The sequence below is a fragment of the Hoplias malabaricus genome, chromosome 2, assembly GCF_029633855.1.
Source record: "Hoplias malabaricus isolate fHopMal1 chromosome 2, fHopMal1.hap1, whole genome shotgun sequence".
NCBI classification, from domain to species: domain Eukaryota; kingdom Metazoa; phylum Chordata; class Actinopteri; order Characiformes; family Erythrinidae; genus Hoplias; species Hoplias malabaricus.
In genome coordinates this window covers 77,426,200-77,439,462 of record NC_089801.1, presented here as the reverse complement: position 1 = coordinate 77,439,462, position 13,263 = coordinate 77,426,200, and the positions used below count along the sequence as shown (strand labels likewise).

Sequence of the window (13,263 nt, the reverse complement as noted above, 5' to 3'; positions counted from 1 at the left end):
AAACAAGGCTTTGTACAGTAAATGGGAGATGTGTCGTAACCACGAAACATCGTAACTCTGGACTGACGTAACCGGAGGACCTCCTGTACAGGTAAAGAAACAGGATGCAGTCAATATTTAAAGCTCTGACCGCAGAAGCCATCCTGAAGTCAGTTAGAGAACAGGTGTTTGACGCCCAAAGAATGCTACAAAATGCTTAACCACTGATTAACATTTCAGTGGTTCTTGAAACACAAGACAACATACCATCAACCTTCACAGCTATCTGTTCCACAACTTTTAAAAACTGCAGTCCAAAGCAAAGTACAAGCACTCTGCTCTAAAGAATGAGTCAACACTGTGGGCTCCGATGGCACAAGTACACTGTGTTTTAAAGCCATTACCGTGACAAAAATGACTTTTACTCGTGACAGCAAATCTTTAAGGTGGACTCCATTTGTGAATTAGTAAAGAGTGTATTGAATACATTATAACTGACAAAATAGAGAGACTTTCCATTACCATTTGCCATGACTGTAGCAAATTGGATGGCGAACAAAGACAATATTTTCCAACTCATTTCCATGTACTTTACCCAAGAAATAAAAATAAATAAATAAATAAATAATAATTAAAAAAAGCCCACAACCAGATGTTAACGCTAAACAAAAGTCAGTGGACAGCTGCATCATCATCTGCTCATTGGCTTCTATTTTAAGTGTGTTTTGAGTCAACAGTACACCCCCCCCCTCCTCCTCCCCATTACTAAACACAGAGAAATGTGTTAAATAATGCAGATTTTTGAGCAGGACATGTGTCTCCAAAGCGAGGAAGAGTCAGTAAGTGCCTGGTCTAACATTACGCCCAGAAGAAGAGGTAGTTAAAAGCTTGATTTCTTTAATGCAAGAATCATTATTGTACATTAACAATTCAATGGTCTCTGCACAGCTCTTTTTTACAATATGTACCACAAGTCTATGTCAGCACCTACAGTTATTTACATTACATAATGTTACACTGGAGACGAAGGTGCTGGGGAGAGGGAGGGGGGGGGGGGTAGGAAAGAGAGAAAGAGGTAAAGGGAAAGACAGAGTATAGGGATGATAGAATGAACGCATAGGGAGGGTGAGGGAGGTTCAGAGGGGAGAAAAAAAAATAATAAGTGATTCAGGGTCGTGCTCAATAGAGTAAGTACAGCTATCGAAGCACTTGTGCCTGCTTCTTGAGCAGCAAAAATAATAAAGACGGCAAAAAAATATACAAATAAAATAACATAGTAAATAATATTTTAAAATTTAAAACAAACAAAAAAAAGCCTTTGTTGCTCTTTAAGCCGCAGTGTGGTAGCTGAGAGCTGGGGCAGTGACAGGCGCTGTTGGAAGAGGCAGGTACCACACACACACACACACACACACACACACACACACACAGACAGACACTCTCACACACAATGTCAGAATACTTGCGATTCTCTCACTCACATATACAGACAAGTAAGATCCACAATCACACACATTTCAGTGTTAGACGTGCAAACACACACACATTCACAGCAACACTCACACAACCTAAACACACTGCCCTTAACACGCACATACAAAAAAATAATAAAAATAAAGAGAAATAAAAGTGTCATTATTCCTTTTCCTGCACTCTGTAAAGTGTCAGTTCTGCCTTAATGCAACATCAGGGACTCAAGACATTCAACCAGGAAAAAAAACAAACAAACAAACAAAAACAATACCAGAGTAAATGAAACGTGTGCGCGTATGTGCGTGTGTTATATGTAGACAATTGTATGGAAGGGCACTTCGGCCTCTGCGCTGAGCTCCACCTCCCACTGTGACCTCACTGGGCTCGTAAGACCAATCAGAGAAAAGCACTGGCCTGGCGCGAGCACTTTTTAAATTGGCTGCTTATAGTTTCCTGGTCAGAGTAAAGATGGGAGGATGACTGAGGAGTGGCTTTTTTTTTTTCACTTTTATTTTTCTTGTTTACTTTATTTTAACTAGTTTGTTTTCTTTTTTTTTTTTTTTTTTTGTAATTTTTCTCAGAAGAGCTCAGATCATCCTATTGCGTTTGTGGGTGGGAGAGTCTGTGATGACATCATTGCACTGGGCAGAGCTCCGTTTCCGATTGCCATTGTCCAGGTGGAGCGCCATCTCCTCTGCGATGAAGGTGTTGAGGTCCACATCGTGGAGACCGTTCCGGCGGCGCCCAGGAGCGGAGCTAGCACTCAGGTGTGTAGGGGACCCCGGAGCGCCAGAGCGCATACTGATACTTGCCATGGCACCGCTTAGGCCTGCAACACACACACATCCATTTATTTATTCATCAGCACTTGGCTTTCAGAAGAAATCTGATGCATAACATTACTACCTAAAATGAGAGGAGATACATAACGCATGTCACACGTGACAATTCCTCTGTTAGGGAAGTGGTGTCTGTAAGCAAAACACTTTGTAATACAAGCGAGATTAGATCAAACCTCATATGTGAGCAAAAACTCGACTGACGGGTGTTCAGTGTGTTTATGTTGTGACCATGGCAACACCATTTGGTGATCCACAGCTGTAATATAAATTTTAAGGTTTGGCCCAGTTTCAGCAGGATATAGATATGAATCAGAGGCATAAGCAAGTGTATAAGCATCTAGCCAGTTACCAGAGATGCCTTCATTACAGTTCAGCTGCAAACTATTGGTCAACAAATCTGAAAATCTATATTTCAATATACAGTGGAACCGCTACCTACGAACTTGATCCATTCCGTGACCCGGTTCGTAAGTGGAAAAGTTCGGGAAATGGGAGGTGGGGGGTGGGTGGAATAACGGAGAGTAGGCGGTGAATGTGGGGAGACGAAGCGTAGATACGGCTTAACTTAGCACGAATTTCGATGTCTGCTATTTACACTAATGCTAAATTGCTAAAGCTACAATGTGCTAATCTTAAAAGCTCACTCAAGTCTGGGCGCTGGGAAACTTGCCTATTGGGGCCATTTCCAGCCGCTGGCTCGGCGGAGGCATGGGTTCGTGTCTAGAGTCGTGGTTCGTTGGTGGAGGTAAAAAAAATAATCAAATGCCCGGTTCGTATCTTGGAAAGTTCGTTAGTAGAGTTTCCACTGTACATTGTTTACAGTGTTTGTCACTGACTGACGGTCATTACAGGGCGCTGCCATCAGTTCATTACACTCAATTTTAAAGGTAGTTTAAAAATATTAATATTTCTTTGATGGTGATATCATGCTACTTTCAGTTCTTCTGTGGCTTTTTAATTATTCGTATCGATATCAGAATCATGTCGTATTGACCGAAATATATTGTGATATAAACTTTGCCCATATCTTTCAGCTCCAATTCCAGCGCTGCAAAATACATAGGCACTTCCCTTTATTTACATCCTGCTTTGTCCTGACATTCATATCACGTGTGTTACCTGAATTCCTCCACACAAAATATAGCAGACTGTTAAAAGCAAACTCACCATGCAGAGCGATGGCCTCCCTGAAAGGCTGCAGATCTGTCTCCACAGACGAGCTCGTTTCCGAGGATGTGGGCCGGCTTGGCGACACCATTGCCAGTCTAGGTGGAGCCCTGGAGCTGCGTGGTGGTGGGGCCTTGCCACAGAGGAAGCTGATGAGGTCTTCTCTACGTATGTTCCGCCTCCTCTTTTTCACCCAGGCCAGAACGTCTTTGTTTCGCCTCTGATTGCCGATCTGAATGCCAAGCTCATAGCTTCTCTGGTGGGCCTCCACGCTCTCTGCTCCAACAGAAGAAGGAACCAGAATGATGTGCTTGTATATTTACATTCACATTACAAGCCTCATTAATTAATTTAGATCTTTTGCTCAGATCAAATTTGGCTATGAGAGTTCCTTGTTTGGAGGCTGTGGAAGGGCACAATGTAGGTTCTTAAATAATGACTTCTACACCAAAATACAGCACAATATGTCTAAATACAAAGCCATTTATATTCAGGGAATGGCGTAATCACCACCTGTGCAGGGCACTATGTAGGAAGCATATGTGATGGCTAATGGTGACAGCACTAGCCACATGTACAGGCAAAAAAATAAAAATAAAAAGAGAGATGACCATTCACATTCATGTCACATGCCCACAAATCTGATATAAAAAGATGACGTTTGACATGTCCACACAGCACTGAAGACAAGAGGGAAGAAAGAACAACAATTCAGACCTGTGTCACATTAAGGCCAAAAGATTTGCAACGTGAACGTAGCTTAACAGCCAAAGAGTCGAGGTTAAAAGTCTAGCAATCAAAGGCGACATTCACGATGGTAATCAAAAACATTTTTTTCTTACGTTCAATAAAACCCTTGTGTCACAAACTACCTCTCCCTGCTCATGGCAGAGAAACAGCAGAGAACTAGAACACTGAATAACATGAAGAGAGATGCTCCATTGGTGGGTAATTTTTTGCTGTTACAGGTTCATTACTTACATCAATGGTGAACAAACAGTTTATCATCAAGTTAAACTTCAACCACTAACAAACAAACAATCATTTTTATCCTCAGACCATACCATTCCACTTTACAAGACCTGGGGCTTCTGAACATGAAACCACCACAGAGAACAGCAGTTCTCCAAAATTGTAGACATTACCTTTAATATTTACTAATGAAGTGAAGACTGGACAAAGCAACAGCTTCATAGCTAAAACAACCATGACCTCTGAATGTGAATTTCATAATACAGTGGAACCTCTACTAACGAACTTTCCAAGATACGAACCGGGCATTTGAATATTTTTTGCCTCCACCAACGAACCATGACTCTAGAAACGAACCCGAGCCTCCGGCGGCTGGAAATGTCCACTGGCCCCAATAGGCGAGTTTCCCAGTGCCCAGACTTGAGTGAGCTTTTAAGATTAGCACATTGTAGCTTTAGCAATTTAGCATTAGTGTAAATAGCAGACATCGAAATTCGTGCTAAGTTAAGCTGTATCTACGCCACATTCACCCACCTTAAATCATCATTCCACTGCACATTAAATAAAATGCACTACAGGTCTGAACTGAAGTCAGCAAACATGCCAACAGATTAATTAAAATTAACGAATGAACCAATGAATGGATTGCTGCTTTGAAGCTGTCGTACCTTTCCATACCTGTCTCTCTCAGACCAAAACAAAGACCTGCGACTGACTAATCTGTATCATGCATTTCTCAAAGAAACCTCTTAAATCTATAGATGCCTTTTAATCTTAGCAGTGTGCCTGTTCTGTTACAACTGTTTGCTTTTAAGCAAGCACCCTGCCAGTTGGCCAGACAAATTAATTTCAGGAATGTAGTAAGAAAGTTAGCAACAGCAGGTTATTTTCATATCACAAGTTCTATCAGGGTCCAATAAATCCTGAAATTAATCAGCAAATGTGTTACCTGCGGTAAACGAGCAGATTATTTGTTTAGTCGTTTTGCCTTAACATGCAACACTCGTTTCCTTTCTCTGTACAGTACGCTGACGGATTACAAAACTGTGACTGAAAACACATGTCTACAATGAAATGAAATGCATTTGTTTTTTAACTTAGAAAAAGTTTCAGAAATCTTGATGAAAATAAAACCTTTCTTCAGGGTATGAAATACCTCACATAGCTTTCATTTCACTAACACATTTAAATAGTTAATCAAAAGTCATGCTTGTAAAACAGTACAAAGGAACTGTGACGGGACAGTTCTTCATTTTGGGCCTAAGGTATCCCGCTTATTTAGAAATCTTGCATCATTGACATAAACCCACCTCCCCCAAGTTGTTAACAAGTTTAACACCGTTAAAATGCTGGGTTTTGATTCCAGTCCCCACCCTGTAGACTCTCTTATGTCAGAGCATGTGGCCAAATGCTACCCAGTGATTTCTTTCACAGACTACTTGGGTAAAGAAATCCTTCTCTGATTAACAGACAAAAACAAGAATACAAGATGTACCTTTTTATAAATTCACCTTTCAAAAAAAAAAAAAAGAGCCTGTGTTTCTCTTTAAATGTAAAACCCAGGACATCTGATTAAGGGACTCATTCATGGCTCAGGTCTGCCCTAAACTGCACAGTAACTAAGAACACCAAAGGCACAAAAAGATCCACATTAATCTCAGTAACACTAGATTTGGAATAAAAAAAAAATCTAGTGTTACATCATGAAGCCAAAAGTTAATCATTAAGCCAAAGACAAAGCCTTTTTTTACTTGGAAGAATAACACAAAATGATTCACAACCTAGAAGTTATTCTGCTGAATAGTTCAGTAGTGTTGGGTAATATATAGATGAGAGGGCTTGAACTTGTGAACCATGAACCAGCTGCAACTAACATATGCCTAAAAATGTGATCTGCTCTCCTGCTGTGGATTGCAAAACATCTGCAACTGTGCTTTGGGTTTGTATACATATATACTATGATCACATCAAACCACAATATTGCTTTCCAGTCTTAAAATGAATATCAGAGATCATCTGGTAGATAACACTTTGTCCCTAACCTGATATCGATGTTACTTTTTCGTTAAAAGAACACTAGGTATTACTTTCACCTTAAAATATTGGCTTGAGAATCACTGCGATGCTCCAATGAGCTGTATTAGGGAGAATAGTGCCTCTGTCAATGCTACTCTAGGCTAAGGACTGCAGAAACTGCACAATGTAATTTCCAGAGGAGGATATATTTAAAAAATAAAAAACACGCCCAGTCCACACCCAAATCCAATTCTGTAAATGTGGATTACTCTCTGCAACTGTAGGAAGAGCTCAGGAGCAAAAAGACCAAATATTACCTAGTCTTACGGATATTAAAGACTTAGTTAAATATTAATTCAATCTAAACACAATTGCTGGAAAAATTGCTGTAAACTTCCTCCGACGTAATTTTGCCCAGAAAACAGAAACACAGTTCAATCACAGCAAGCCAAGTCAGGAAAGACATCATTCCCTTGGGTCTTAATGAGACTTGTGACAAGTTTTGGTCTAAACACCACCAGGACAAAGCAGCACAAGAGCTATTCATTCCCCCGCCGTCTATACGGCTTTGTATAAAAAGGCCCGTTTGAGTGGCTGTTCGTTTAAATGAGAACGAGCAACTGCTCGCCCCGCCACCAAGCACGCAGCTGTGAGAAACGAGCAAGCAGCATCTCTGAATTTTGTGGTTTCTGTGCCCGTTTCACCCCACTTTTGCACTCACACATAAGAAACTAGGGCGCTGTGACTGGAGATACTCAGATAGGGGGTTCTAATGGCAGCTCTGAACTTGCTGAATCAAAGATTTTCTGACTTAAGCAGCCCACAAAAAAAACTGACTGGGCTGTGTTATTTGAAAGCTGTGTGGGAAAGTGGGCAGCCAGATACACAAACGTTTCTACACAAGTCAGGTAGCTTCTTAGCCTTGGCTAGCATACTGTGCTGAGAATGAAGAAATATTGAAAATAGTAAGTACAACTATATTCACTTCTGCTTCAGAGGAAAGGGGGCTATGAAAGGGAGAGGTGAGAGTTCCTCATATTCTCAGCTGTTGAAAACCTTGCACAGCACTCATTAGAGCTTCAAGTCACAAACAATCACTAACAAGTTTTTAAAAAAATATAAAACAAAAACAAAACAAAAACCATTGAACCAGAACATGTTGTATAAAAATGTTGTGCTTACAACTATTTACTATGAGCATTTTCTCCATTTTGAAGCTAGACTTCAGTTATACAAATTCAAGCCTCCACAGGTAAAGGCACATATGTGCGCCAATATGCTCCAAAACTGAACTTGCAGCAAATTTCCACATGTGAAATTAATTTCCCCTGCACAGCCGCAGCCTGAAATCGATCTTTGCAACTAACTTTATTAAATGAATGAGATTTCTTGTCGCTGCCTTGCTTTTTAAAACACAAACCAAGTATGAAAATGTTGAATGGTAACTATGTATCTAAATAAAGATCTATGATGAAATCAACTCTAGCACTGGCTTTTAGCATGTAAATTATGTCTCATTTTGGACTAAATCACGTAATCACATGTCAGTTTAAAGACACTGGCATACATTTAGTTTGAGAAGTGGCACTTTGTGTCATTAAGATGTTGACACTAATAAAGTTAGGTTTTCATAAAGGCCTACAACAAAGCCTGGTGTCATTTCGAACCCTCTGAGAGCAGGTTTCTTCAGCATATTCAACTCAAAGGTGTGAAACGACACACAAATTTCACAATACTATAAATATTGCTGTTTTTGCTCCAATATATGATATATTTTCAATACAACATGGAGAAAACGAGCTCAAAGAGGCAGATACAAACACAACAGTATACTTGGAAAGGATGACTGGTACCAGAAATGTTCATATAAAAATAAAAACACATATTAATAAAGGGGACATGGTGCTAACATAAGTTCTGTCTAAAAGCAGAGCTTTAAATTCCCAGTTTTTCAGCACCAACCTGCTGCTCACAAAACCCCCTAAAGAAAGAACTGTGACTCCACTGCTGCCTGCTGATTGGCTAAATAAAGGTGGCGACCAATAAGAAGCACATTCCCTATTCCGGAGACAAGGAGAATCCGTCCCTCGCTCCGGCTCAAACCGTCTCCATTACAGTGTGACCTCAAAAATATGGAACAAAACGAACCCTTATCGGTTCAAAGCGGAACGCATCTTTTCGTCTCCAAATATCGAGTGGTTCCGTATTTTATGGGACAGTTGGCAACACTAGTTCCTGCCCAGTCTTGATCTCTACACTAGACATTTCACATCCAGCGAATCGTCCAACAGGCTAACCACAACTATAGCATGGCTTTGTTTCCCCCAGTAGCTCTCAGCACTTCACCGATGTCGTCATAGCATTCCTATTATACACCGTACTTTTAGATGTTGCATGAAACTACAACACACCTCAGAACTATGTCCTGCAACTCTCATTAATGCGGGTTGACAAATGGCTCAAAACGGCTTTTAAAATAAAATCAGAATGTATTCAATTCATAATTCGTATCCTAAAAAACTATATTACCATGTGTATTGTGAATAGAAATTGTATTGTGAATTTAGAAAATATTAGGTGTAATCGTATTTTTGTGTAATGTCCTTTTGTCACTTTATTTTAACTGTTGCACAGTATTTAAAAAAATGACAACTGTCATTTAATTCAACAAAAATAACCTAAAATTTTAGTAGATTAAAAATAGAGGGAGTACAATTTTAATGGACGCTGCATTCGCTATGAGTTCCATCAGGAAAAAGTGCTGCAAAACGTGTGCATTGATTTGTTCTGTCCTTGTGGACAACATTAAATCCAAAAGTATGTGTAAGTTTTGTTGCTAACTATTTAAATACCGTGCTTTTTTGTAAACATATTTACATTACAAATATATGTTGGACAAAAACACTTTAAACTTACTTCTACACCTAATAATTTGTCAACTTTGTTCTACTGCCCATGTATTAAATAGAGAACAATTATTCCCCAAATTGAATGCTGTCCACTATGTAAACCGTAATTTTAAAAATAAATAAATAAAAAAGTCAAAGTATAATTACATGCACCTAAACGTAAACTGGTCCGATATTTTTGCCATGTCACCCACTGCTAAATTAATCACAATGCTTACTATCTTTCCCCTGGCTCCTTTATCCTTACCATGTGCTGCATTGTGTGGCCTTCATACCTCAGAGTCATGTCATAACAAACAGCACCCCTCAAACACCAGGGGTTTTAACTCACCTTTATAGAGGTTGGTGACAGCTGTAGCAGCATTTTGAAAAGGAACCCACAAAGAAAGCCCCTGTTGCTGACAAACTCTATCTGTGGGGAGGGAGAAGAAAGGACAGGAAATGTCATTATCACCATCATCATTTCCCGTCCACATTCATGACACTGACATTTAATGCTTACACAGCCAGAATTGTCTCTGCTAAAACGAGGACAATTAGGTTTCAACTGGCTTAAAACGTCCCCTCCTATACTCCATTCAACTCCGTTCTGTGTGTAAAAGTGTTTATAAGATTTTACCTAGAAAATGTCTTAAAAGTGCCTTAGATACATCATTTCCTTCAATTAGTACACACAAACTTTTAAACATTCAGTTAGTCCCCAATGCTCTGCATCCAGCACTCCACTGTTGGCCTACAAATGGATGGGATCAGTTCCTTAGGTTTTGTGATGTAAGAAACCTGTCTGAATCCACTTTGCGACGTTTTTGATACACTTCAGTTACAAAGCACAGCTGTTCAGCCATGTCTTTGGCTACTTGTTTTGTTTGTATTTCTTACAGCACGTAAAAGACACCACATGGACATGTTCAAGTACTTTTGGTTTTCGGTACTGGGGGTGTGGGGGGGGGGTCTTTAATGCCTGTCATTCACAAGCACATGGGTCCCATTTGAACACACCAAATATATCTGGACTATGTATCCCCTTAGGGTGTAATATTATCTCATATTGAGGACATACAGTACTATTGTTGACAAGTAAACACCGCTGGCAACCAACTGAAGCCTTACACTACCATCTCCTGAGGCCGGGACATGGAGCTACAGCCTATAAATGTTCCCCAAGTATAAGAAACAAAAGGTGTGGGGGACACTTCAAGCGGGTTCTTCTGGAGCCCTGACTGAGACCGACAAAATTTGAGGTCTAAAATGTGGTTTGTGTAAGGACGACGTTACGCCATTTTGTTGGGAGTAGTAGGTTTAGTTTATCAGAAAGATTGCACCATGTAAGCACAGACTAAACAGCTCCACGCAGCGAGTCTGAGCTCCACACATAAGCCACGGTAAAACATAGCCGGAGTGGCTGGTTACCGACCAAATAAAAACTTAGCCATAATCACCAAGGAGATGAGAACACGTTCGAGAGTGTAAAGACACCTAATCCATAAAATAAACAACAATAACTCAACAACGAACCGCAGAACTCTGGCTAATCCTGCCTTCCTTCCTTCGCCATTTTGTTTCAGCACTTTTTCATCGCTTTCTTTGACACGACTTTAGTCTTTTACATCGGTTTATTAACCACACATTTCACAGTGTGTCCCTGCTTCTCTAATAAACGGCTGGGTCGGATAGAAAAGAGCCTCGTTTTCCTATAAAAAACTCGACTTCTTTTCAGTCACTGGAACTCCTCCCTGGACTTCGCCATTTTGTTTCAACCTAAGAAAGCTCTGCTTTTTAAAAAAATAATAACGCCGCTTATTAAATGTAAAAACACTTCATCGCGTGAGGTTCGCTTCTACAGTCTTTAACGTGTGTTCGCACACGAATAAGTGGATTCTCGAGTTAAGTTTTCCCTGCCGGGGAGGCAAAAATACCACAGTCACCCTTCGCTGTGTTAGTACGAACAGACAGCCGGAGCTAACTTAGCTAGCGCTAGCTTCATTAGCCGACCTTCATGAGTAACGCGCAAAGAACTTAAAATATATAAGTTTAAAGACTCCAGGCCGTGAAAGGTGTTCGTTAATAAAAAGCAACGGTTGTTTTCTGTTAAGGCTGTGTTCGTGTTAGTAAAAAAGCAACGAGTTAGCCGCTGCCCTTTGTTTGCCGTTGACATGTAACGTTAGCGTTAACAGTTGGCGAGCTAACGTTAACGCAGGCGCTACCCCAGCGCCTTACTTTAATTAACGTAACGTTCCTCCGTGAAAAGCAGTCGTCTTTTCAGCCTAAAACAACTATTTCAAGCGATAACAAGCACTTGAACTTGTTTTATTCGACTCATTAGTCACAACAAAGCAAAGCTTCGAGGCGAAAAGCCCCCAGTCCCGTTACTTGACTGCTACCACACGAAGTAGTTATTTTTTCACAGTGTATGTATATAATGTGTATGTGAACGTATAGGGTTCTGTTTTTGTTCTCGCTTTGTCCCGGCTCGGACCTTTGTAAAGCTGCGCCACCGCCGTGGCTGAGTTCTGGAAAAGGTGCCAGAGTTTCTGCTGGCTCTGCTCCACGTCCTCCTCGCTCGGCTCGTCCTGCTCGGCCTCGGCCAGGCACTGCCGCTCCCATTTGGAGAACCAATGCTCCGGGCCGTGCTCCTGGATCTCCGCCTCACTCTCCTCCTTCTTCTCCTCCATCGCGGACACCGGCCCTCGGCTTTGCTTAAACCGCTCCTCGGCTCTAGTTTAACTTCCTCGGCGTTTTATTCGTGTATATTTATGCGTATATATTCCGGTCTTTTGTGTGATTTCAGAAGCGACTGTTCCGTCGCGGCCTCATCCGACAGCTGTTCGAGGCTTTAGGCTCCGACTGCCATCGTCCGTCGGTCCGTCCGCCCTCTCTCCGCCGGCTCGCACTCACAAACAACACTGAGAGAGGGAGGAGCCGAAATAATGAAGCGACGCAGAAAACAACTAAAGTCGTGCTGGAGAGACGGAGAGCCCCGCCCATAACCCGTGTCACGGACCTTTCGTTGGCTGTCATCACAACGAGGTGTGGTTTTGGCTGAAAACCCTTCCCGCGGATTGGAGGATAGCCGCCAAGTGCATTATTCCGTCACAGAAAAACAACGCTGGCACCTCCCATGCTAGTGCTCTTTTTAAATAGTTTACAGGGGTCTAATGTGGCCAGCACTCTTTGTTTATTTATTTGCTTAGTTATTTACTTACATTTTGTTTGATATATATATACATTAATTTGAATTTAAATTTTATTCATATATTTGACATATTAGCAGACAGTTATTTTAAATGAGCCAGAGTTAGCCTTAAATGCTAATTTTCTTTTGTAGCTCCTGGCCAGCTTTTAAAACGACGACATAAAAGTATAAAATAACAAAACAATATATCAGTGATATTCCATAGAGTCGGTATTTTAAAAAAACACAGTAAGTAAGTAATATCATTTTTAAAGCACATTTAAAATAAACTGCTGCTGCTCAAAGTACTTTACAATATAGAAGGATATTAAACATCTAGATAGAAATGGAAAGGAAAGGAAAAGAAAAACTTGCAGCTGAATAGTAGAGCATAAAATTGATTACAGCGTAACAAAGAAAGCACAAATATTTGCAGAGGACAAAAGCAAACTGGCAAAAGAGTAAAACAAAACTAAATGAAATTCAACATATTAAGGAAAACAATAAAATTAAGCAGAGAAGTTTTGTAAAACAGAATGACAACAAGAAAAGGAAAATCCCTCACAGATATTTAAGTGCCTTCGAAAGCTAAAGAATACAATGGTACACACCTATGTTGAAGGGTAGGATTTTCCATTGTCTTGGGGCAGCAACTGTGAAGGTACAATAACACTTGAGCTTTAGCCGGACCGTTGAACATCTGATTAGTAGATCTGAGTGATCATGTGTTGAA

The 13,263-nt window shown here is 40.6% G+C and overlaps 1 protein-coding gene across 1 annotated transcript; it reads right to left on the bottom strand.

The window, feature by feature from the left end:
• Nucleotides 1-920: 920 nt before the first annotated feature.
• hapstr1b (HUWE1 associated protein modifying stress responses b) lies at nt 921-12,300 on the bottom strand. Its single transcript, XM_066648756.1, has 4 exons — nt 11,835-12,300; nt 9,690-9,770; nt 3,462-3,737; nt 921-2,281 (listed from the first exon to the last, which is right to left on the bottom strand). The coding sequence occupies exons 1-4, from the start codon at nt 12,028-12,030 to the stop codon at nt 2,040-2,042; spliced, it is 795 nt and encodes a 264-aa protein (XP_066504853.1). The 5' UTR covers nt 12,031-12,300; the 3' UTR covers nt 921-2,039.
• Between the last annotated feature and the right edge of the window lie 963 nt (nt 12,301-13,263).

Excerpts from the sequence above, each read along its gene's own strand:
- hapstr1b (XM_066648756.1), bottom strand. The coding sequence starts at position 12,030 with ATGGAGGAGAAGAAGGAGGAGAGTGAGGCGGAGATCCAGGAGCACGGC. Across the intron at positions 9,771-11,834 it reads GGTGGCGCAGCTTTACAAAG|ATAGAGTTTGTCAGCAACAG; the intron begins GTCCGAGCCGGG and ends CCCTCCCCACAG. Across the intron at positions 3,738-9,689 it reads TGTCACCAACCTCTATAAAG|AGAGCGTGGAGGCCCACCAG; the intron begins GTGAGTTAAAAC and ends CTGTTGGAGCAG.